This window comes from Macrosteles quadrilineatus, unplaced genomic scaffold (assembly GCF_028750875.1).
Source record: "Macrosteles quadrilineatus isolate MER2022 unplaced genomic scaffold, UCM_ALF_1.0 Scaffold_5__1_contigs__length_97177068, whole genome shotgun sequence".
Taxonomy (NCBI): domain Eukaryota; kingdom Metazoa; phylum Arthropoda; class Insecta; order Hemiptera; family Cicadellidae; genus Macrosteles; species Macrosteles quadrilineatus.
Genome location: NW_026542598.1, coordinates 3,683,046 through 3,710,368, shown reverse-complemented (window position 1 = coordinate 3,710,368; position 27,323 = coordinate 3,683,046). Strand labels below are relative to the sequence as shown.

The window sequence follows — 27,323 nt, the reverse complement described above, 5'->3', positions numbered from 1 at the left end:
TAACTCTATGAAACTTTAAAAACTTCTCATACTCTTACACCTGTCCAATGTGTATTTTGGTCTATCAGATGTAGTTGATCAATTATATGCTTGGAGTGAATTAGAAACTAGGAAATTATAAATAAAATAGAATGATTTTTATCTCAGTAATTTCTTTGAATTGAGTTAATTTTTTATGAATATAGGTTTGAATGTACTTTTTCTTAGTTTATAGTAAAACAACAATTTTTCTATTTGATAATGCATAAAAATTATACCAATCTTCATTGATTATGTTCGACTTTTAATATAATTTATCATTTGAATAACTACGATCCTATTTGAGCGATTATTATAATCAAAGTTATATTTTGACAATAGAGCTATTAGTAATGTTCAATTATCAGTTTCAGGTGCAAAATCTTGCAAATAAAAAGGTGAAATTTTCAAATAAGTTATAAAATATACTTGAGCCAAAACATTGGTGCAATGACATTACTTAAGACAAACTATTGATAATGTTTTAAATGTCTCTAATAGTCATATTTTTTATGAGTAGATTTAATAATGGACGCATATCCAGCTTGTACTGGCTTTCCGTCGTAAAGTTGATCTGGTTCGATCGCTGCAAATTTGTCACCAACGTTTAACAGAATCACGAACTTATTCATTTATGAAATATAGACTGTTTTTCAGTTGATAGTATTATTACGTAAACAATTCGTAAGAATAAATTATTAAGCTCAATTTGACGACAAATTAACTTATCCTCACATCTTTATGTATGTTTTAATGTAACCTCGATTTGGCATATTTATTAATATAATGCAAATAAGCAATTTTTACAACTAATCTTTAATCAGTATGTTTAATTAAACAGTTTATTTTTGCATAACCTACAAATCTTGTGTTTGGTGAATTGGGATTACATTTTTTTAGTTACAATAAGCCTACTAGCCATGAAAAACTAAATAAACCCTTTTTATTTCCTTCAACTTATAAACAACTTAAAACAGTCATGCAGCATTTCATACTTTCTTTATTTTCACTTTTAGATATCGTTTTGTTATCATTGTTAATGTACTTTAATGCATAGTTATCTTTTTGCATTTTTGTCTACTATTATATATTTGTCAAACGTTTTTCTATCGATTTTATTTTTAAATTTTACTTGTTGTGTTTGGCATTGATAATACGGGTTATTTTTATATTTAATTAGCTACATAAACATTTTGTTCCCGATAAGGATTTTTTTTAAGCGGTTTGAGCAGCTGTTGTTTACACTACAGAATTCCATTAAGCACCCAAATAAGACCAAGTGTTTTCCTGGAGCAATTTGTGAGGAATTCTTGGTAATGATAAAAATAGTGTATCAAAACAACTAAACTTAATTGGCTTCTTGGATCTAAATCAAAACTCAGTACACAAAATAAATTGTTACTGTACAAAACAGTTTTAAAACCAATTTGGACTTATGGTATTCAGCTTTGGGGATCAGCAAGTACCTCAAACATTGAAATTATTCAACGTTACCAATCAAAATTATTACGTAAAATTGTCAACGCTCCTTGGTTTGTTACCAACAGAACACTTCACAATGATCTTCAAATTCGAACAGTAAAAGAAGAAATTACAAAATATAGTGAAAAATACATTATAAAATTGGAAAATCATTCAAATCATCTTGCACTTAATTTATTGGACAATCTCAACACCATTTACAGACTGAAGCGACATACGATATTGGACCTACCATTCAGATTCGGCTAAGTGTTATCAAAATTCTCTTTGTTTGCTAGTGTTGACGGTGGTCAATCACTAGCTCATGTTCTTCAAGTTATTTTTGTATTACTATTTATATCATTTGCTTATTGTTCAACTTGAACAGATTGTAAATTAAATAAAGTTAAAAAAAGTGTCACACGCAGAAAACAAAAACGTTCGTTTCCTGTAAAAAATTATACTTTGTGTCTCTCAATTATAAATAGTTCATAATTGTAGAAACAATCTAAAACATGCTGGTAAAAATGAAATGTACATCAAATGTGATTTAACATTTTTCTAGAATTAACCTACATAGTTTTATCAATCTAAAAACAATGTTTATGTTAATTTATAGGGGATAAAAATGAACTAAATGTTGTATTTATTTGTTTAAGAATACAATTTATTTTGAACCATCCACTCTATGTCTATTGACAATGTCTAACAAAATTAGATTTGCAAGTTATATATGCAGTTTTAGTCCTTCACTATGCTCTTGGGTACCTTAAACAGTAATTTAGGGGTTATTTAGAAGTAAAATATACCGAATCATTCGATTCAAAATTTTTAATCACGAATGAACACGATATATACATAAATAATAAAGATTTAACACCATCAATCAGAGTACTTACAATATTTAAGTTAGCGTGTTACAGATTTCAAAACTGAGAATACCAATGTTATTTAAATTTGATGGATTTTTTTGAATAATTTGGAAGATAAGAGTTTATCTCCACGCTAGATAATTTAAAGATATTTCCTTTACTAGGCCCATGACATACCACACTCTGTGTAACGGCTAAATCTAGAAAATGGCAGATGTCGTGCATAATATTTCAAGCTTTTATCTTGCCACGCTATAAGCTTTTTTATTAATAACTTACAACAACTTAGCTGTTAATATTTGTTGTTGTACCAAAAGCGTACAACTGGTGAGTATAAAACCAAACACCAACCGTGAGTATAAAAACCCTTCTATGTGAAACACGTGTTATATTGACACAGAACATTGAACAAAAACGTGAAACAAAACTCTCTTTCAACGCTCTATTTAGCGATATTTTTACGCTTCGTGTAACATACTTGGAAATCCGTTCGGATGGAAATGCTGTAACAAATCCAAATCGTAGTAGGCTACCTGTAATGGGCTAGTAAAAACGTTCATTAAAAGGATAAATTCGTCCTCATCAGTAAAAGTGTGCTGTAAAACCCATTTACGTGGTCGGTAAATATTGAATAAACAAGTTTATACAAAAATATTTCACAAGTTAGTCGTGAAGAGAGTATTGAGGCAATCTGCGAATTATTTATATACCACAATACAATCAATAACGTAAACAGATTTCCTTGCAAGTGAATAATAAAATATGAAAGGTAATAAATGTGTATTTATTCAGTTACAATCACAAACACACAAGTGTATCTAGTTTATCCAGCAGTTTTATATAAACGTGTTTACATTTAGTTGATTTAACAGCAAGAAAGAGCAATACCTTGGTCAACGAACAAAATGGAAAGGTAAAAGCCGATTTCCTAGAATCTTTGAGTCTTAAAGTAATTGCCTCTGCCTTCTCAGCGAAACATGAAATGTCTTTAACAACCTGTGGTTTGACATTTCGGAAAAGGGAACCTTACACTGTCATTTAAAGGAAAACATTGAAATTTATTTTTTTTATATATTAAACATATCTATGTTATGCCTTTTTCTTCGTCAGATCTTATTTTTTGGTACAATTTTTCTCCAATTTTAGGCTGCAAAATTCTAAAATATCAGGTGTGGTATTACATTATCAGAATCATGTTGTCGATTATTTAAATCACGTTTAATCATTAACAACACACGTATATTTATTCGCCTAGTATATTATTTATGAAGTGAAGCACATTCTTTGAACAGTTCAATGGACAAGTACTTATGAGAAATGTGAGAATGCAGTTATTAAAGCTCGAGAAACTAAACTCAGGGTTTGTTACTTGTCACTTGTCATGACTAATGTCTTGAGATGTATTTCTCAGTACATCCATCATCTACTGTGATGTAACAGGAATGTTAAGTCAGCACAAACATTAGGAGTACCTCCAATAACCAACAATTCTGTAACATGTTAAAAGGGAACCCTGCAATACTATTTATACAAAAATTACAGCGTGAATGTTATCCATTGTCATATTTATTTAAACGAGTTTTGTTAATGCTTACTATATGTAAACGTAAATGTATATGTATATGTGTTTTGTGTATGTGTTTGTTCGTTAAATTGTTAGGAAAATCAACTTTAACATTACCAAAAATCAAGTAAAAAGTTGGTTAAACTTAGTGAGTCTTGCAATTCAATTGATGTCGGTCACGTCAAATCTATCAATCTATTACTGCTCAACAACCTTTAAACTCGATGGGGAATGAATTGATTCAATGTTTGATAGGTGATATTTACAAGAAATTACCGTGGATGTCTTCTAATGTGCACAATTTGAACCTCAGTTTTACTTAAAGCAAATCTAGGAAGGATCAAGCTTTTTACTCGCAAAGTAGCCAATTGCTGCATATTTACTTTTGCAGCACGTCAGTATTTTAACCAAATAGTGTGCTTTTATTAGGCATATGATAGTGTACGCTTAAAAAAGGTCGGCAACACTTAACGATACTACGCCTAAGATCAGCTGGTACAGCTTTTCTTATTTCATTAAACGCTTGGATTTAACCTAACCAAAAACGTGTTGTATAGTGTTTGAAAGACTATTATACGATATTTAGTAACTGTAGGAAAAATTTCATGTGTAACCCGAGTGCAAAGTGCCACTTCGCTCACTAGTTACACAAATATCTACTTCTAAGCGTTAGCACTCTCTCCAAAATCACCATTAATTCGGAAATAAAATAAAACGAAGTAATTTTTGTAAATAATGTAAAATCACATAAAATTGTAATCCTGCACAGTGCATTGTAAGTGCACACTGCTCATCAGCATTAGAACATCTGTCCTTCAGGAAAAGATTGCACATAACTCAAACTGGCAAGATCTTATAACTTGACATGAGATGGCTGACCTTTACAACCTAGAGGCAATTGTGTTAGTTTTGTCTTGAGAGAAACAAGAAATGATTTCTTATCTAATTGATACGGTTAGAAATTTATTGTTACAAGTAGAAGGTTGCCTTTAACTGAGCAAGCGCTGTGTTTATTTGTTTTGGTACATAACGATAATATCGTTGGGTTGAGACAGCATAATATGTAACGTCAATATGCATAATAGGTAGATAGATAGATTGTGTAGATTGTACATAGATAGATTGTGATTTTACTTTATGAACGTATAAACAGGTAAGATAACATTATGTTGTGAATCGGTTAAATTAATATTACTAGGAGCAAATGCTGGTCTAGATGTTAAAGCACTGGTCTTTTTCCCAAAGTTTCGGGTTTGAATTCGCCAGTCACAAAATTCCGTAGTAATGTCATCACCAGAACTGAATGTCAATCACCTGCGACTGAAGCCCACCTTAAGCTTATAAGTCTAAAAATTAAGGAAAAGTCACTCATGTGATGCAAACTACAATAGGAGAAAACTACTTTTTCTGAAAGATGTGTGTTATGGAATACAAGTTAAGACAACTTCAACTTTGTAACTAAAATATTATTTTTAGTTTAATTTGTTGATAATAGCAGAAATAGAGATAACTATATGCAATGATAGTTATAGTTATGCCTATGAGATAGTTATGCAATGGTTATTCTAGACTACGTTACCTACAATCATTATATAAATCATAAAAATAATCTGCAATCAATGAATTAGTAAGGTACGGATTAAAAAAAAACTCATTTCGATTACTTAATTCCTACCAGTTGTTGAGTAAATAGTGAGTGGATTTTTTGTAAGTAATATTGTTTGCCTGCTTCGTTTTAGTTGTAAGTTAAATTTACGTGTTCAATAATAAATGTTATTACTGAAATACCTTTATTTCCTTTAGGTTACGATATTTTCATTAGGTATTACCAACATAAACAAAACAATAATACAAAAAGACAAAACTCAGCTGATTACATACATTGCGGTACTAACACTACAATTTAATTAGTAACTTAGATTTACCGATATCTTCAACGTGACTAGACCGAAGCAGCTGATTTTAAGTAGTTCTAAAATTGAACTTTTGTCAAAAGATTTAAGTATAAATTGCACATTTGCTGAACTCAAGAGACAAGACTTGACATTCCTGTAATGAATGGTCATCTGGGAGTTATTATACATCATTGTCTGTAGAGGGTACAATTAACGAAGTAAGTCTTAAGAGCCAAATTCGGAACCAATAAAAATCGTACACTATTAATAAACGTCTTTAAAGCTTCCTTCTTATCATTAAGAATAAAATACTAGCAACTATAATAATTTAAACGAGTGGCTCCTAAAAAGAAAGGAAATAGTTTTCACAATATTAAATTGAACCACTTTTTAATTCACCTGCCTTTACAAATCACGTATGTCACACATTATCTCTTACACATTAGATTAAATAGTATTGAAAACCATTATCATAAAGATAAAATCATTGAAACATTTACCAAAAAGAAATACAAACATACTAATATTAGTGGTATATTTATATTGGCCATGACAATAACATTTAATGGCATTGGCCCTGAATATCTATACGGTTACGGTCCCATGACAATAATCCCTCCGCTCATATTCAAATGAAAACTTTTTACTGTATTTCTGGTAATCGCTTAACAATCAGTTGTATAGATTTTGGCAATTTGCATTTCACTCTCTTTCCTAATATTTTAAATGTCTGAAACAAAGCGTTTCAATTAACTGATAACGCGTTCAGTATATTTGCTAGTAAACTATTTTGGTACTAGGATTGAAACAATAAAATCTATAAGAGTGTGAATAAAAAGAGGAAATGTTTCATTTAACTTATTGAAAAGTCCGATTAGCATATCAAAAGTAGGTACACAGATACCACAACCATAATTACGTTAAAGTATTCAATATTGCCTGTATTAAGCCTGTGTTAAGCCCACAATTAATTAAAACGTTGTCGTGCACACAAAAGCATTCAGTTGATGGAAACCACCAGTATTATACTGCGGTAAATATATTTGATCTGAATGAATTTAGTAAAGTTTAGAACGCTTGGAATTTAGTCGATAAATTTAATGAAAATAAGTCATTTTAGATTTCAAGTCTATAATACTAGTGTAACTTTTCAGAAAAATGTTCCTTAAAAAAAGGTAGTGTACTTGGCAATAACTGAGATAGCAATGACAACTCATAATCCTAAGAAGCGCTTTCTTATGTAATGATACAAAAGTGAAACTTTTATCCTGCTGATAAATAAATAATGTAGTAAAATTGTAGTCTCACATATTGGATTTCTTATTGATATAAGGAAAATGCGTTGGCCATACAGTCGCTTCCCAGTAAAGTGGCTCACTCTAGCATTAAAGGAATCCTTTAGGGCGAAACTCCTTGAGTTGTTTGCACTGTATGACAAAAATATAGAATTTCCCTTATAAATATGGGGATTAATTCAAATAATAAGGTTGACATATTGGTTCATAATGACGTACCTATTTCTAGATTTGAAAAATTTAATGATTGTCAGTCAAAATTCAATAGCTGAAATTGGCCCTTCTTGTTGTAGCCTATTTCTTGTTAAAAACCATGGCATTTTCTATTCTTAAAGACATAATTGCTACTTAACACAACAACTCTTACTCTAGATGTACAAAACTTATCTACAAAAACATTCCCATTTAACTTGCACAAAATATAAATGTTCTTATTCGTCAACAAACACAAACTTGGAAACAATTTCATTAGTTTTTTTTTCAACTTTTAACGTAATTCTTTCTGTTTAAAAAGTTGTGTTATTAACAGTGGTTGTAGTTAATAATTTATGAACAATATTCTCTCTCTATTTTATAATCTTATTCAAAAAATGAACTTTAGGGGCTTATTTCTCTCTAATTTCTCTGAGCCCTTCTGAACACAAAAAAAAAATACATTTTATTGAAAAACTATGAAATGAGACAAATATTTGAAACCTTAAATAATAAAATGGATTAAGCAATAAGGCTAAGGATTAGGTTCGCTATGTTTCTGAAATTCAAACGATTTAACTAAGGAATAATCATACCGCAGTCTTCCGTTCGATTTAATTGTCTTTTGCCTACTAACAGCGTATTGACAGGAACGACCACAGTTAGGAAATCTTAGAACCATAGGCCTACATACGTAAATGAATGTGTCTGTCTTATCCTGTCAATCCGAAAGAACTATATTATTTGTAATATTGAAATATACCAATAAACTATAGTTTTGTTCCATATGCAAAGTGCATTCAACGCATCAGTACGTTATCTTAGATATCAGTTGACATATTAATTATCTCTCATTAATGCGGAGGATTATACATATGTATTTCATATTTAACCCTATGAAATAATCAAACTTGCACCTGTAATTAAATTACATCTTGCCAAGAAATGTATTAGTTACTCAGATGTTACTTATCAAGTGTGGACATGAAATAAATCTGGAACAAAGAACAGACAAACAAAAGAAATCGATTAATCAAATGTATTGTCTTCGGCAACATGGCTAAATTTGTTACCTATTGAAATGTCTAATACAATAATAGTAGGTCGGGACTTTATTATTCTTGAATGCTATTCAATTTATCACAAGCCCTAGTATTTTTTGTAAGTTAATACATTACACATTTTTACAGTAAATAATGTACCATGAAAGGTCCAACCTAATCCTAAGTAAATCTAAATTACTGTGAACCTGAAGTTAATATTTTGAGTGTCTATTTGTTCAGCAATAGAACTCATTTGGGAATTTAAGTGTAAATGTCAGTTACTATTTTCACAGTTATTTATATCAATACGTATGATTATTACTGTCTCCATGGGTCGAAACATAAATATTTTCAAAGAGAAAAACCTGTGAAATTTTGAAACCGTATGTTTGGTACCTATTTTAATGTCAGTAGGAATAGATGTCAGTACAATTAATCAATTGACGGAATCATGTCCAGTTAATGCTGTTCTGTCGGTCGTTAAGTTCAATCAGTGCATCTCTGTCAACATCATGTGATGAATAATTCCAAGGCATACCTCTATAAATAACAAGGTAATTTTGATGAATTCCATAATTCGGACAATAGCTAAGAGTAATAATTAAAAAGCTCAATCTGGCTAACACATTGTTTATTATATTATTTGTTATTTATCTTATTCCATGTGACCTAATTTAAACAAATCATGTAATTAAATTAATTATATTTTATGCACTTTAATTTTCTATTTCGGATGGAACTTTTTCAAACTTTTGACATCCAAGCAAAATTCAACCTTCATGGTTTCAGAGTGACTGAAAATGTTGACCTCCAAATATGTTTTGTGGTAGATTTTTTTCTGATTTCCTTTTTTGAATTCGTTTCTACTATTTCGGTAGTTTTGTCTCTTTTTCAAAATTCTTTGCTGCATGGTCCAAGGTTTCTAGCCTATTTTTATTTTTTGTAAAACATCTCTTTCCTTCTTTAAGGGTAACTATTACTTCCTAAAATTAATAATTTGATCAGGTAATTAATAACACATAATCAAAATTAATAAGGCTGCCTTAGAGTAACACTGTTATTTACACTGCAGAATCTCAACAAACGACAATTTAATACAAACGAAGTAATCAAACAAATTTTCTATACCTCCCAAAAAAATAATTTACGTAGTGTGCTAAATTGTGTTATAAGTATAAAAGTTAAATCATTGAGATTTATTATTATTTCAATAGCTTAATGGGTTCGTAATGAGCCAAACGTTCCTGTTATATTTCCTAGTCTGTTGATATGATGCATATTTACTTTTGACTAATTTAAATCGTCATATGGTTTTGTTTTGTTGTTGTCATAATAGTTTTTATATGAGTTGTTGAAAATAGAAGTGTGGTTTTAAAAGTCTAGTTTTTTCTAATTTTATCTTTATAGTTTTCATCACTTAAAGAAGGTAGGTGTGTAGTGTAAAACAACATTTGGCGACCGTGACAGGATTGTAGAACTCATTTGTCATGTTCTAATTGTAAAAGGAAACATTATCCTATAATGTGTCCTAGTATTCATTCCAAAGAAGTAGTGAATGAGTGTGTAAGCAAATGTGTTGATAAGGTATCTAAAGAAATGACAGTAGTGGAAGATACCGCTTTGGCCAATAAATCAAGTAGCAGAGTGAAAGTGTTTCTGCAAACAGTAAAGGCAAGATTAAGAACCCCAGGTAGTAATCAATTTGAGACTGTTCGCATTCTTTTTGATTCTGGTTCACAGCGTTCTTACATTTTAAAGGACTTGGCTGAAAAAATGAAATACGAAAGCTTAGGAGAAGAAACAATCATACACTCTCTTTTTGGTAATGTCAAATCTGGTGAAGTAATTCATAACAGACATCGTGTGTTTCTAACCAGTCAAGATTACAGTTATAACTGCAACTTTGAGGTATTGAGTCAAACTACCATATGTGGGGAAATTCCACCTGTTACCGAAGGTCCCTGGATACAGGAACTTTTAAAGAAAAATGTTTCTCTGACTGACATACATGAGACCGAGCTACCAATTGGTATTTTGATTGGAGCGGATATAGCGGGTAAACTATTCACGGGAAATATGATTCAACTGAAATCTGGACTAGTGGCTATGGAAACTCTTCTGGGATGGACACTGATGGGTAAGGCTATAATTAGTGGTAGTACAGGTTCAACTACACTCTCCACTGTTGTAACATCAATGTTTATTAATGATGCTGACATATCAGAACTGTGGAGATTAGACACTATAGGCATTACTGATACAAGTGAATCAGTTTCCAAAGAGCAAAAGGCTTTGGCAGTTAAAGAGCATTTTATAAAGACTACCACTATAAATGAAGAAGGTCGATATGAAGTAAGTTTGCCCTGGGTTGATTGTCATCCTCCTTTGCCTAGTAACAGAGAGTTAGCCGAAAAGAGGTTATCAACAGTTGTAAAGAAATTGGATGGTAACAATTTAACCGAAGACTATGACTCAGTTTTTAAACAGTGGTTAAGTGATGGCATCATTGAAGCTGTACCTTCTGACGATTTGAACAACAACTTTCACTACCTGCCACATAGACCTGTAGTGAAGGAGAGTAGTATTACCACACGAATTCGTCCAGTGTTTGATGCATCAGCAAAGACCAAGTTTTCACCCTCATTGAACGACTGTATTGAAAATGGACCAAATTTAATTGAACTGATTCCTTCTGTTATGATGCGTTTTAGGGAAGGGAAGTTTGGAGTTATTGCTGATATAGCAAAAGCCTTCTTACAGATATCGTTAAATGTACAAGATAGAGATTTTCTTCGGTTTTTATGGTTTGACATCAATGAAAGAAGCCGAAGTATTGTTTACCGCCATAAAAGAGTTGTTTTTGGAGTGAAATGTAGTCCATTTCTTCTAGGGGCAGTAATTGATCTGCATCTTCAAAAATCTATGACTTCTCAGGAGTTTGATGATAATGTGGTAAAGAAGCTGAGTAAAAGTTTTTACGTGGACAATGTTTCGACCAGTGTAGATACTTATGAGGAACTAAAACACTTTGTTGAAGAATCGAAACAAGTTATGGCTGCCGCTAAGTTTGATTTAAGAGGATGGCATGCCACGAGCGTCATTTAAGAAGGAGATAACAAGTTCGTCACTAATGTTTTGGGAGTTCAATGGAACTATATTGAGGACGTTCTGTTTTTTAACCTGACGAACTGTATTAAAGATTTGGACGTGTCTCGAATCACAAAGAGAGACATTTTATCCATATCTCACAAGATCTTTGATCCAATTGGTATCCTTTGCCCTGTTACTTTGTTTCCTAAACTTCTTCTGCAAAGTATGTGGGACTTGAAAATTGACTGGGACACTGAAGTAAGTTCAGACATCAGTAAACGATTCATACTGTGGTATAATGAGTTAAGCGCTGTTGAAAAAGTGAAAATACCCCGATGGATAGGTAAAATGACTATGGATTCAAATGGTTGTAGTATTCATACATTTTGCGACGCAAGTAAAGATGCCTATGCTACAGTTATTTACTTGAGAGTTGAAATTGAAGATGAAGTAAGAGTCCAATTATTGTCTGCAAAATCAAGAGTTGCTCCTCTGAATAAAACTACGATTCCAAGGTTGGAATTATTAGCCGCCACGGTGGGAGCACGTCTCACAAGCTGGACTAAAAATCAAAGTTCAAAAAAGGTTCATGTTTGAGTAGTAATACTACTCGGTGGGAGGATGTTATATTTCCTAGTCTGTTGATATGATGCATATTTACTTTTGACTAATTTAAATCGTCATATGGTTTTGTTTTGTTGTTGTCATAATAGTTTTTATATGAGTTGTTGAAAATAGAAGTGTGGTTTTAAAAGTCTAGTTTTTTCTAATTTTATCTTTATAGTTTTCATCACTTAAAGAAGGTAGGTGTGTAGTGTAAAACAACAGTTCCATTGTAGATACGATTTAACCTTAGCTATATTACTTTTGCATATTCTATTAGGTAAACGGACTTTTCTTCTACTGATCATATATGCCACAACTTGTGGATCATCTGACATCAAAAATATACGTCAACTACTGAAACGACGTTATTTTTTCACCATTCAGAGAACACCTGTAGACGTTTGAATAGTGACTAGGAATCTCTTCATCTTTATTCTGTGATGGATCCTAAAGCCTTTGGTGTGACCCCATATAGAGTAAAGACTCCAGTTCTGGAAACCCTTTTGGCTTTGAATGAATTTAATCCCAAGAATCCAGCCGGGATTTTTTAACTTTGATATTGATTATTTCTTTTTGCTGTTAAAGCTAATAGCATTCATCGTAATAGCAACCTTCCAAAAACAAGGCAATTTCACCCTTTGAACATTAAGTTATATATTAAAGATGTAATAAATAAATAAATAGTAATATTTTTAATTGCCCATACTATTTCTTTATTGAAAGGGTTAATTTGAGTTCTGTGCCCTAGCTCCACAAAAATAAAAACAGTTCTTGTAGTGTTTCAAGATGGAATAGAATAAAATAAAATAATAAAACATATAAAATAACATCAAATAAAATAGAATATATTTTAGAGCTTTGATATATTATTCGTAAATTCATTAACCTCTGAAAACGATTCTGAAAGATATTCTTTATTAGCAATTGAAAAATTATTTGGAATATTTTAGCAACTGTTTTTCAGATGTAAACAGTTTTTTTTTTATTTTTATTTTGAACAATGATAAATACACTAACGATAGGTTTTTCCCCTTTTAAACTATTACTTTTTACTATTATTGACAATGTTATTTTATCAATCTAAATATACCAACTGAAATAAAACCTACACATCTCCAAAACAATAAGTTGAAAGATCATTCGAAGAGAAGAGAATAGACATTGTTTGCATTAAAACCATTGCAGAATGCTCGCACATTATCGTATTACAAACAGTACAGATTACAAATGAAAATGGTAATAAATATGATTAGAATTATTAATAAAAAGTAATATTAGTCTTAGACAACAATAAACCGATGAAAATATCGTGATAATGAAAATAAATTAAACGTAATTCTTGTGTGAGTATTTCGCATTTTTATATTTATATCATAAAAAATAACATAGGTATATAGAAACATTCTGGTCATGTATTAATTTTAACCAATTTTCTTTATATATATATTTTAATGTGTCTATATATATTGTTGTGCAAGGTAATTAAACAAGGATTAAGGGTTCACAAATGTAAATTGATCAGGTTTAATTTTAGCACAAAAATAAAATCAATCAATTCCAATGCATTGATTAGCTTCCTTTGTTGCTATGCAATTGATATAGAGTTCCCAACACGTTTTATATTCGAAGGATATAAAATTCACGCTATATATTTTTTATTTGGCACCTTGAGAACAACTCATATGATATTGCTATACAATACAAGGCTTTAAATAAAGAAATACTTCTTCAGACATCGAGTTGAGCATTCCTTTTTACAACTATTGCTTATTACATTTTAAAACAAAAAAACCGTAATAAAATCTCAATTTAATACCTGACTAAACCCTTTTCGTCCTTACCCCCTTAACGATGGACAAATAATATTCTACATCGTTTATCATTTTACAAAAATGTCAACTATCATTCAAACAATAATGGTAGTTACCAAGAGGTTGAGTATTTGATTTAATAATTGCAATGTATAAAAAGTTCAATTGACAAGCGTTACCAAGCTAGAAAACGGCTTTTGGATAACTCAAGTCAGCGCCTAAACTAAGCAGTGGTTGATAGCTATTATTCAACTCCATTAATTAGATTTGTCTTACTTATTTACACTTTATAGTAAAAAGCCTAGTATTTCCTTTTCTAAAAATAGATAGAATTTATAATAGTATTATGGTAAACGATTGTTGGAACAGTAAGATATTACCTTAATGACCTGCTCATACCCAATATTGAAAACGTTTTAATTTCGTTTTGTTAATGGTAAATTTAGTATTATTATGCGCTAAAAAAGGAAAATTAATAACAAGGACCGTGTTTTGTACACAAGAAAGCCACGATGTTACAGTGTTATAAAGAGCTCCTGCAGGGTACATCCTATACAAACAGACCACCCGGGATGATATTATTGAAGTTATGTCATGGGTTAGCGTCACGTAGGGTATTACGATACAATATGAGGTTTTATTAATGCAGAATAACATATACAAGGCATTAAGAGCTCTACATGAATTCGGTACATTTTATGTTACAAAACTACATAAATTATGTGGTCATAAATTATTGGACAAATTTTAAGATTATATAATAACCAAGTAACCTGGAAACATGAGAATCGTTTCATTGAATAGCAAATGTAAAACAGTTTTATACAGTATCTGCAAAACAATAATTATATAAATGTCAGTAATTATAAAAAGGGTGCAAACATCACCTAAACAGTGAGTGTAAGCTATGTTTTTTCACAATGACTTGTGTTGTGGCATAGTCAGCATGGACAGCGTGGCATAGTTAGCATGGAAAACCCAGCAATGGACCTTTCTACACCAACTGTGTATGACATTTGGTGAAATAACCCTTAAACTGGCTTAAGTAACAAAACTACTAGTGTGCAATAAAAACAAATAGTTTGGTTTCATGAAAGCAAATCTGTTGTAACTGTTCGAAGAAGGCTTCGTTTAGAATATGGCCGTAATTTTCCGTGTAACAATTTTATAAAATGATGGTACAGACATTTCAAACGACTGGAAAGTGTCAAACATATAGTCTAAAGAGTCCATCTTAGAAGAAAATAACTTACAATAACAGTTTAGGTGATTTTTACACTATTTTTATAAGTAATTTTTATAATTGCTGACATTTTTATAATGATTTTTTTGCAGTTACTGAATGAAATTATTGTTTTATTTGCTATTTAATTAAACAATACTCATGTTTTTATTTTGTTTGGTTATTTATTATTTTATCTTAAAATATGTACAATAACTTATGACCAACATGTATTTTATTTGAGCCAAACGAAAAACAAAATGCTACACTGTCATCAGCTTTTTTGTCTGAACCTGTTACCAAACAAAACTGAATCTTGGCATTATAATAAAACCATGACACTTAAATGTATTACTGTATATCTTACTGTAGATGAATGTTTTAAGATGTGTACAACTTGTCCCATCGACCGATAAAGAGGTTTAATTTTATACTAAGTTTACTAAGTTTAAGTTTAATTTTAAGCTGTCGGTACATAAATGGACTAGTAATACTAGTAATACTAGTCAATTTATTTACCGACAGCTTTAAAACCTTATACAACTTGCAAGGTAGGGTTTAAAATTGTTTGTAAATGTTTTGCTATCTAATATTTATAAAGAGAGACGAAATTGTGGGTTCCTGGATATTTGACAGGTTTTCTTCCTTTAAAATTACTTTCTTAAGTTACTACTTGATATTTTACAGCGTTACAGCACAGTTTAGAGATAAAAATGTGCTTGTAGTGTAAAATAAAGCATTTAAGCTCTTTTGGCCATCATGTACATAAACTTCAAGACATAATTTTATACAAATAAACTCTTTTTGAAGTTTTCCGACGTTTTTGTAAACATATTTTGCAACGCAACACAAGTATGAAACAACATTGTAGATAAGAGAACTTGGAGCCTTAATACATAAACTTTCCCCGTTAACATCCGCTCGCCTTAGGCAGTTGTGCAGCTTCATGCAACATAACATTCTACTTGCGCTTACATTCAAGCATAAAACAAGTGTTTATAAATGGTGATACGTTTAAGATTCAAACGATGACATAACGTTTAGTTTGGAGTCTATACATAATTTGATATGCGGCATCAAACACACATGTTTTATAACAATTACTTTGCATAATAATACTTTTTTGTATTAGGACGCTAGGCACGAGCCCGGAATTGTTTTTCACATCTTTCAGGCTACACCTAGGGGTTACGGAATTATCACTTAAATAAAGTCCATTGGTGATTTGGCGGGATATGAACCCGGGACCCCAGGAACCGGAGTCCCGCGCTCCAACTACTAGACCAGCTCACTCCCCTGTATATTAATACTACGACGATTAAATGTTACCGCACGTAAAGACAATATGGTGAAAAATAAATTCGAATAAAATTGAAATCAACGATTTGGTGAACGGAATACAATATTTCATTTTCCAATTATTTTGAATAAAAAGCGTTCACTGTGATATCAACGTGTAGTTTGAAAAACGGAGGAGGCAAAATGTAATTCATTTTAGCTTAAGGGATTACCGATATTTTATCACGATTATTGAGCTTAATCCTTTGTGCTTTAACGAAATAAAATGATAACACGTTCGAATTTTTTCATATATTGAATTATTTTGTTTCAATAGACTTTCAACCTAACAAATCACACTTCATTTTTTCTCTGATAACATAATACATCTAACAACGTAGACAATCGTGGAACGCTAGGGATTGAAGAAAAAGGGAAATATGATATTATTATTGCTTCATAGAACCCGCAACCTTTTACAAATATTATAAGTCTGATTCATGATAATAACGGACATTTTAATATGTTCCAGCTGCAAGGTTTATTAATTAAACAGTCTGACAAATTAAATGTCATATCTGGTATTTATAATCAACACAAGACCCACATCTATCTCATATATCTATCATTCTTATTTAACTTCAAATACAACCAAACAATCTGTCGTTTGAAATTCATAGGTAAATGAATAAATTAAATGAGGTCGCAAAAGAAAACATTTAGAAATCAATTGATTAGTAAGTAAATACCCATTAACAATTTATTGTCAATATTCAATGATTTGTAAGAGTATTGCTCTTTTAATATAATCAAATTCACGCAAATATACTGTAGAATCGTTAAAATAAATAAATCACGTAGCACAAAGGTATATGGTTTACTGATCAAGTCAAGTTTACTTTTTAAGGCTAAATTATGCAAATTTTCAGATAAATATTAATGCAACAATTTTTATTTCTGGTTATTATGGCAAACAAGAAATCATCCGTTGAAAAACCTATAACATCTGGTCCTTCACTTTTTGGCAACATAACAATTTATCGATGTAAATAGAAGCAAGCACTTTAGCATAAGCCTTTCATTTGGAATTAAAAGGCACAACAAAGCTTTGTAATGAAACAGTTCAGAAAGGGCAAACTTAGTGATTTGACAGCTTAAGCAGGAGGAAGGGATGTGAATGTTTTCAAATATAAAAGCAACTGTGTCAGACACTTTCAAGTGTTTTCATAAGCGCCAGATGTTCACATTTATGCATACTTCTTTACAACGATGAAATAATGTATTTACTGGGGTTCTGTTTTACCATTTCAATATTCAATTTAATATTTAAGCTTTTTCCATGAAAAAAAATCATTGTTGACGTATTTTGCAATTTTACAATTTTGTCTGTGTGAACATTAATACATTTTCCATGGTCACTGAGAGTGTGTAAAGAAATGCAGACGGAATAGTTGTATGATTCTTCTAAATTTTATAACTGTTATTGTAATCGTTTAATATAGACTACAAATTCATTAATAATAACATTATCAAGGGTTAATATGGGTTATGAGAGTTATGTTCTAGAAAAATAATGTTGTCTGCCGGTTATTTTACATTATATTGCAATTTATAACTATTTTACAGTAAACACATTATTCTAATTATCTTCATATAACAGGGTAAAATAAGAAAACTAATAACACTCGCGTTCATTTTCAATTCTTGAAAACCTCTAACTGAAACTAAAGTTTGCGAAACATAAAGAGTCTCTAAATGAAAGTAAAGAGGGCTTCAGAAAGTGAGGAACGTACTTCATTATAATGATTATCTCTTTGCGTTCATAAGAGCTTTTAAGATAAATAGACACTGTTTAAAGGTTAATATTTCGCCGTGTTTTATACTACTTTTCACTAAAAGTCTTTTTTAATGCTAATGCAATTTATATAGGTAGTATAATAGCAGAATATATATATAAATGCAACATTTAAGGTACAAGTGCTATTTTTATAGGGCACCATCTCTGAAACCAACACGAGGTATGACTTTACAAAACATTGAAAAAAATTCAAACAAAACGATCTTTTAACAATTTATTTAAAGAAATACGGTTCGTGTAGATCATTTAAAAATACATTCGGATGAACATTTGATAGCAAATCAAAAATAGGAGTACCTTACAATGTCTCATACATTTGTACATTAAAATTATGAATTCACCGTCAGTGTTGTGCAGTAGTATTTGTTGTAAAAAAAAAAAAAAAAAAAAAAAAAACTATACATCAACATTAAATAGAGACATTTTAACAGACAAAATAGATCCATAAATATTTTACAAGTTGTTTGTTAAGGTAACGTGAGTACATATTTACGAAGTGTTATACAACTGATAAAGTAACAAAATTTCCTTGTAAGTTTTCAATTATGTTTTCGGAAAACACATTTGAATTATTTGACATTATTTTATTTAATAGCTCAAAAGCATGAAAAATTCGTTCGGTTGCAAAAACACATAAATCTCTAACCTCTAATTAAAACAGCCGTTTCATATTGGTTTAACAACGAGTAAGAACGGTTTCTTTGGTAACGAAATGGAAAGGTTAAAGCTGATTTCCTGGAATATTTGAGACATCTGAATACTCCGCTGAGCATTAAATATCTTTAAGAACCTGTGGTTTGACATTTGAATAAGGAAATCTTACACTGAATTATCCAGGAACATATTGAATTTGTTTTCAATATTAATTTCATATATATATTCAATTCCTTTTTTTATTTATAAGATATTATTTTTAAGGGCAGCCCTTCTTCCATTTTATAATTTTACCCTTCACAGATTCAAAATATAATTTCCTTTATAGCGTCATAAAAACCCTGTTGTTGATAATTTTATTAAATCATATTCATATAAATATAAATTGTTATAACAGAAATACCCACACTTTGCTAACTTATTTTAGCTCGGTTATTTATATCTTGGGTAACTCTTACTTTATATTTATTATCATTGGATGGTAAGCAAGTAAAACTCTACTAAACATTTCTGCCCATCAACATATCGGCCTCGAAGTAGGGTACATTTAAGATAACAAAACTTCAACATAGCTTGCACACTTTCATTGTTTGACTTGATAGGTAGGTCACGTGCTGAAACTAGCTGTCTTAAAATAACACTTTACATCGGAAACAAACATTTTAACTACATCAGAGCAAAATTAATAAAAACATAATTTCTCCCTTGACTACTGCCCGAAGACCACAAATCTACGGCAAGTGATCTTAGACGCTTATCCAAGACGAAATATCCTATTTTTTTGTTAAGGTCGAATCAAATGAAATTTGTTGCATAACTGAACGTAATTTAGGATATTTAAAACGTTAAATATCTTTTACCATTTACTAGCAAATTTATAGATATAAAAATATTTATAGACTGGGACGGGTGGCGTCGTCCTGTAACCTAGCTACTAGGAGGTCACGAATTGTGGATATTTATAGGCATGCTCTGTGGATGCGATACTCCCTGGTGTGGATTAACGTCCGCACGGGTGAGTACCGCACTATCCATAGTACTATCCTGATAATTAGACCAATTCGAAATTACCAAAGCAAAAATGTGGTTCGGATTCCACTATAAACTGTAGGTCCCTTAGTTGCCATTAGCTGTATGGGCTATTAATTAACAGCTGTGTCTAAGCATAGACAAATATGGTCTAAGGAATGTCGGCCTTAGTCACTAACAAGACTACAAGATCGCGCCACTCATCCTACACTCATCTCCATTCATACTCGGCTTAAAATACCTACTTTGTATGGTCGCCATTTCATAGAACAGTATTAACAGTATAAGCATTGCCACTTTAACTGTTAAAACAACAAATATTATACTAAGTGACATTGTATTTATACAAAAATAAACCTTTTTGGCAGCAAAGTAATCACTACTCATCTTTATTTGAGCAAATTATAATAAGATAATCTCATATCATGACAATATTGCACATAACTCAAACTGGCAAGAGCTTATAACTTGACATGTTATGTCGTAAATGTCAGCTTAGAGGCAATCGTGTTAGTGTTGTCTTGCGAGAAACAAGGAATGATTTCTGATCTAATTGATTGATTTATTATACAAGAAGAAAGTCGACTTTAACTGAGCATGGGTGGTGTTGGTTTTTTTGTATTATCAGTATCCGTAGATATATTTGAATATAATATATGCAATATCAGTAGATGGATTACTTCCGTGTTAAGCAATGAACGCATAAGTAAGTTAGGCCTACTCTGTGTTTTTTTTTAGATTTTTGTATACGTAACGCAGGATCACAATGTGATAATCCAACGACCTCGGGGTTTGAAGTCTACACTGAGCTATTCTTTCATCTATCTATATAGAGAAGAAAATTCTCTTAAGGGAGGTGAAACCCCCTTTTCCCTCAGTCTTTGAATTGGGGAACTACATTTAAACAGGCTAAACTGTAAGAAATATAACTATGCGTTGAAGTCTTTCATAATTTAAACTAATTTTGTTTTGCAGCAATTTTAATGGAATCGGAACAGAAATTGCTTTGAACACTGATTAATATCTAGAACAAACTATTTATACATATTTAATCACTATATAAAGCAGTGAATTAATAATATTTTGATCAAAATTTAACTTTAACATAATTTGATTAATATCTTCAATGAAACTACTCTAGAGCTGCTTATTTCAAGGTTATTATTTCGCTAAGTCACCACGGTTGTTTCCACATTGAATATTTGCTGGACAAGTAGGCAAGACTTGACAGGATTGACTGATTGTCATGTGGGAGTTGTTATACCGACATGATGGCTGTAAAAATGTATAACCTGAACTAGCTATAAGTAACTAGCTATAACTAAATTCATAACGTACACTGTCTAAATTTTATGTCTAGTTCAAGAGTGTTCTACCCAGTCAATTCAAGATGGCGGCTAAACATGCTAATGTTTCTAAACATGCCTCTAAACAATTGGCCTTATCAGAAACAAAACTACACAAGGCACTCTATTCTACACTCATTCTTTGGTGATTTTTGTGTTAAAATACTCACCTAGGTGATTCTCCTTTATAGATTGATAATTCTAACGATAATATTTACTTTTGCAACACTTATATTGTATTTAATGTACATACAGTCACGAATTCTGTAGGTAAATTTAATTAAAAACCATGACCGGTAAAAATATTAAATCATGAAGTATTTTACTGGAAATGAATGCGAAGATACCAATATTAGTATTATATTTTATATTGCCATGGCAATAACATTTAAAGATATTGGCACTAAATATTCATAATGCTGCGCTTCCATAACAATAATCCCTCCTCTTCAATTCAAACGGAAACTCATTAGTGTATTTCTGGGAATCACTTAACGATCAGTCGTATCGTTTATAACAATGTGTATTTTTATCTCTTATTTTTTTCAGATTACTAATTGTTTTTTCAGTAATGGCTGATGTTAAACGATTGCCACACGGAATAACGGACCTGTATATCAATAATATGTAAATAATGGCCTGAACCTTTCATAAAATGGCTATACAACAGTATATTTAAATGAAAATTATTAAGATCAATGTTTGTCGTAATACAGGTATAACTGGATACGTTTTTGAATCCTTCATATTTTTAATGTTTTAAACAGTAATATATTGTACATTTTGTTTTTGTTGATATTTTTAAAGTCCTATAGAAGTTACCCAAAGGGTGATTTGTGTGAGATGAGTCACATTTATTTACCCTATTGCAATTTTCTACCATTAGAAAAGAATTATCGCCAGTTTTGATTTTTTTTATGTGAGAATGAGGAATAATGTAGTGATTTTATTTGTAATGAAAACCGAATTAACCTACCTATTTCTTCGATGTGGATTTTATTTTAATCATTAAGAAGTTTTTTAAAAGCTATTAAAAACTAAATATTTGAATATTCTTCATATTTTGTCGATTTGTAGTATTAGTGGAGTTAGATTATATACTTTTCTCTTCAATCTCTATTTCTGTGACAAATTCCTTGACATCAATGTATGCACTCCTATCAGTTTTATGTTTCTGTGTAAGGTTGTGTAGTACATTCAGTAAGTGCAGCTGTCCTTGATCATTGAGCTTTTAATAATTAATTGATACTGACTAGAGAACTAGCTGATCGTAGCCAGTAACAACGCTGGCTAATTAAATTGAACACTCATCGTTCAGTCATATTCATCTTTTAATACGTACCCTGAAGTCTTCTTTCTGATCTCTATCAAATACTGTCAAAATGAAAGTTGTTGGTCACAAATGAAACACACCATAATAATTTAAATTTTATATACTTTTACAAATTCAGTCAATAATAAATTCTTATATGACAATATGAAGTATAAAACTATGTACAAACTCCAAACCGTGATAAAATTTCTATTTACAAACGATGGTATGTAGTTTAAAAAATTAAAAAGCTTTAAGATTATTAATACTTAAGATCTTATCATCTCAGCTTATAAAGAAGCACCAATATCATTTAAGATTTCTTAATTTTAAAAGTATGAAGCAAAAGATTTAATCGTTATTCTAAAAAAATGCCTATAAAGTATTTGTGATGAAGGTTCGACATTTATTTTTTTATTCTAAAAAAATTTCTACCATATTGATAGTTGTGTTATTAAGGATTTGCAAAATTCATTCCATTTATTCAACCAATTGCACAAACTTTACCTAATTGTAAAAAGTATTGCAGGCAAATAACAGCCGTTTCACAGTATGCAAAGCATAAATAGTTTGATTGATGAAGTAAATTGTTTCGGTAAAGCAAACTTGTTTAAAGTACAATGTTATGTGTGATTTGGACGATCACATAAAAGTGCAAAATGAACAAGATTACAGTTATATACATTACAAATTATATACTAAAATACAAACAGGCAAAAAGTAACAAAGTTATACACGAATTCAAAAATAGTTATGGATTATTCTCTATGATATCAACTTACAGGGAAGTATACATAGAGGTAACTAAGGAGGAAAACCATGTTATTGATGGCAGAATCTTTGCTTACATACTCTATTCATATATCAAGGCACTCTTTTCTAATTTTACAAAAAAAAACAAAAATTCTGCATTACTACGGCTAGTTGAACAAACATTGAAAAATACCTGTTGTTTTTTTTTCAAACAAATATCTGACGTAAAAAGGCTGTTTTATGCAATGGTTTTTATATGTATATATTATACCTAAATCGAGATAATTAATTAGGAATAATACTCCTACATCTACAGTATTCCAACATTTAAAATTTATAGGAGGAATTATAGCTTATTAAATTTAAATTTTAATTATATGCCACCCGTTTTATTGGCAGTTAATAATTATCAGTGTGCGTATTGTTAACAAGATCATTTCAAAACCCAGAGATGTAATTAGTTCATTTGGAATATATTGTAAAATTACAGTAGTAACAAAAAAAGCTTTTTTTATTAAAATATTATAACAATTTTTTTAATTGCTCAATGTAAAATGTAAACCATTCCAAAATTGTTTCGATTTGGTCACAAACTCTCTTTTCATATAATTGAAATATTGTTTTGTCCATCGTATCCAACTAAATTACTGATATGTCATAGTAAAACATACCATTTAACACATATACCTCATCTTCAACAGTGTCACACACCGAAGAGATTAATGGGTTAGTCTTTCTGAATGTTCCTTTGCACACTGTTAGAGCTTCTAGGATAAAGATGTCTATTTTCTTGCTACTAGAATCCAATCAATAATAAAAGTTCCTTGCCACCATGCAGTAACCATTAAGATTCAAAGTTTTTTTTTTCTTGCAGAAGGAACCATTCACTAAGAAGTGAAGTTCCCTTTTCTCCTGAGACAAGCTAAGATGTGATCCATCCTCGCCTCATTATAAGGAACTTAGAAGATGTGAAACCTCGTTTTTCGCCACTAAAGATCAGTCTCCAAAGGGCGAAGGGCTGAATGCTACTTGGGGTCGAAGAACTGGACGCTGTTCGGCGTTGTCGGACTTGCGGGCAGAAGCAGCTCTGTGTCGACTACCAAAGACTTACTGGACTCTGTAACACAAACACCTACTTTTTATTAGTATTGTCTTAAACAATATAAAAATTATATATTGATTTCAGCAAAAGCCTCCTAAACACAGGAGATTTTTCATCAGAACTTATTTTGGTACTACACAAGTGTAGTTGATAACAGGAAATGGTGGGAAATATTTTAAATGATAATTCAACAATTAATAAATCATGAAATACAGATAATAACAACCATCCCGTTTAAATAGTTTGGTTTGTAATAACATTAATCCTTAATAATCGTAATAGTGATTGTTCTTACATCTGATAAATAAATTAGGTAATTCTTTTGTTGAGTAAAGATCTACAATCCAGGATGGATTATAGAATTTTGAAATTGAAAAAAAATACATATATTAGTTTAGGATTGGCAATGGAGGTAAAATTTTAACATCACATGAAAAGAAGATTATTTAAAAGGTTTTTATTTTTTTAGGTTTTTAGTTCACAATATCCGATTATATAATACGTTGCACGCTATTGACAAGCAGCCAACTAGTTATTTGTCACTGGTTTTAATTGCTTGGTGGCTCCATTTAACTGTGGAAATAGCTCCTGGAAACAACGTATAATTAATTATGAGTTATTAAAACAAACACACTTGTTTGGTTACGGCTGACACGTGTGCGATTAATATATTTTAACAACAGTAATCAAACCATTTATCATACATTCCCCGCAGCAATTTTAACAACAAAGAATTACAATTAGAGTAAATAGATTAAGCACACAGAGATCGTTTTTATCATGGTCAGGAGGTCTATCGAAATTGTCATGTGAACTATATTTTGAATCGTAACCAAATATTATTGTTATCTATAAAACTCTATACAGCAAAGTAGTTTAGGTATGAGCACATGTTTTTATTTAACATTGACTACCTTGTCAAAAAGTTAAACTTGAGTAGTTTACTGTGAACTTCAATTATAGTTAGAGCCATCAATTACCATGAGACATCCAAAATAATTTTAATGTCTGTCTTCTATTAATATTGGACACATATTCGATAAGAACCGTTCTATAAAATAATACTTTTACGAGAACCCCAACATCACATCTACTTTAGTGTCCAGCTACACAAACTATACAATAAAATAAAATCCACACACTCTTAATGGGAATTTATATTATGAGAAGAAATTGTTTTTGGATACGAGAGTATTATTTATTCTTTAAAACTAGCCCTTACTATTTTGCCATCCAATGTCTACCAGATGATCAAATAACAGATGACTGTTTCAGTTTTGCACTCAGACCTTCGCCTACCTCTAGCTATATCAGGCGGCCTCCAGTTCACGTGGAGGCAGTCATTATTCCCACCGAACTGGACGTGTTTGCTATTGCTGCGCATGCGCGGATCCCCCACTGGCAGAGTGGGGTGGGGGGCTGTGGGACTCTGGGTGGGGGAAGCCCTTGTCTCGTGGTAGGTAGCAGCCCGTCTGGTGCTCAGGCAGCTTGTCCCTGTGGGCTGGGCTACGTATCGCACTGGAGGAATCTGCAACCAAAGATGTTATGAGTTTTAGTTTTAACATAAGAAGATAATTACGAAATACATTATAACACTTAAGCCTGCGACATAAAAAATATCACAAAATTGTCATATACATGATCTGAAATACAATTACAGCTAATTTAACAATCCAAAATCTGTAGGTAAATACAGAGAATTACATTGTATTAGCAATACATATCATGCTGAAATACAAATAAACAAAAATGGCCTTGATCCTAAAAGAAAACAAGCTAAATCTGTATTGAACATAAGTGAGAAATCTTAATTGTCAAACTCTTTTTCAAAACGTTTTTATTCATTCAAATACTCTCAGCTATTTTATAAGATTTTTTCTGTTACTGTATAGAGTAGTAAAAATATTAATGGCATCGGCGCTAGCAATATAAGTGCTACTCGTGTGCTGCAAGTCTTGCAACAAAAGATTAGCATGGCGCTGATGCCCACTCTGTGGTTACTAAACAAAGATTACTATGTATTTAATTTACTTTTTAGTTGCAGAAATCCTGTTTGCAATGATTTAAAAAGTTGTGTAGGATGCCACGCATGTAGAAATCGGAGGACGCTTTAATTTTGATGCACTTCATTAGAAAATTCTGGCTTAAACTCGTTTGCATGTCAAAAACATACTCAATGTGGGTCATCAGTCACTAAAACCGTGTACTATTGAATTCGGTGCATGGTTGCTCATTTAAAGGTTTTCAAACAGATTTACAGTCTTGCACTCACTAGAACAATCCGTTATTTAATTGCTTAACTACTCTGAAACAGTTTATCACAAATTCAATTTAAAGCCTCTGGTACAAGTGATTTTGCACGAACAAAGCTTCCTAGGAAACTTGCAGATAAAGGAATGTCCTTTGAAAATAATCATTATGTCGAGGTCTTATTTTCACTAAAATTTAGATCCGAGAAGATTAAACTATTTGAAAATCATATCTAAAAATCATAATAAAAATCTAAACAATAAAAAATTATATATAAAAATATCTAGCCACAATAATATCTAAAAATTAAGTGATAAAAGAGTGAAGGTGTTGGGTACACACAAGCAGGCTCACTTTGATACGAGCTCGACGGTCTAACTCATCATGGCCAGCCGTGCCTCGTCCAGCCTTGTACTCCTGATACTGGGATACTACACACAGTAGGCAGTATACCTGCACGAAAAACAGTGTTTCATATCAATAAAAATACCCTTAATGTTCACGTTTCATATACGAATAAACATATGGGATTTTATAACTGATTTTACATAATCGTTAGGATAATTGTTTGCACTTTTCATCCCAACACTTTAAATCTTACATAACAACCCTTATTCTATGTGTAATTGTGTTTAAAAATGCTGTTAGACTTTTACAATTTGTTTACTAAGT

The 27,323-nt window shown here is 31.1% G+C and overlaps 1 protein-coding gene across 5 annotated transcripts in view; it reads right to left on the bottom strand.

The window, feature by feature from the left end:
• Window positions 1–22,774: 22,774 nt before the first annotated feature.
• The window catches only part of LOC128996031 (uncharacterized), a 107,999-nt gene continuing 103,450 nt past the window's right edge, over window positions 22,775–27,323 (bottom strand). For 3 of the 5 annotated variants that reach the window (XM_054421153.1, XM_054421151.1, XM_054421154.1), the window contains 3 exons: window positions 26,994–27,104; window positions 25,701–25,929; window positions 22,775–24,431 (listed from right to left, as the gene is read on the bottom strand). In XM_054421153.1, the coding sequence (XP_054277128.1) occupies window positions 24,325–24,431; window positions 25,701–25,929; window positions 26,994–27,104 (447 nt within the window). In that variant the 3' untranslated portion in view covers window positions 22,775–24,324. The remainder of the gene's footprint in view (window positions 24,432–25,700; window positions 25,930–26,993; window positions 27,105–27,323) is intronic. The other 2 variants (XM_054421156.1, XM_054421155.1) reach the window with 2 other exon arrangements.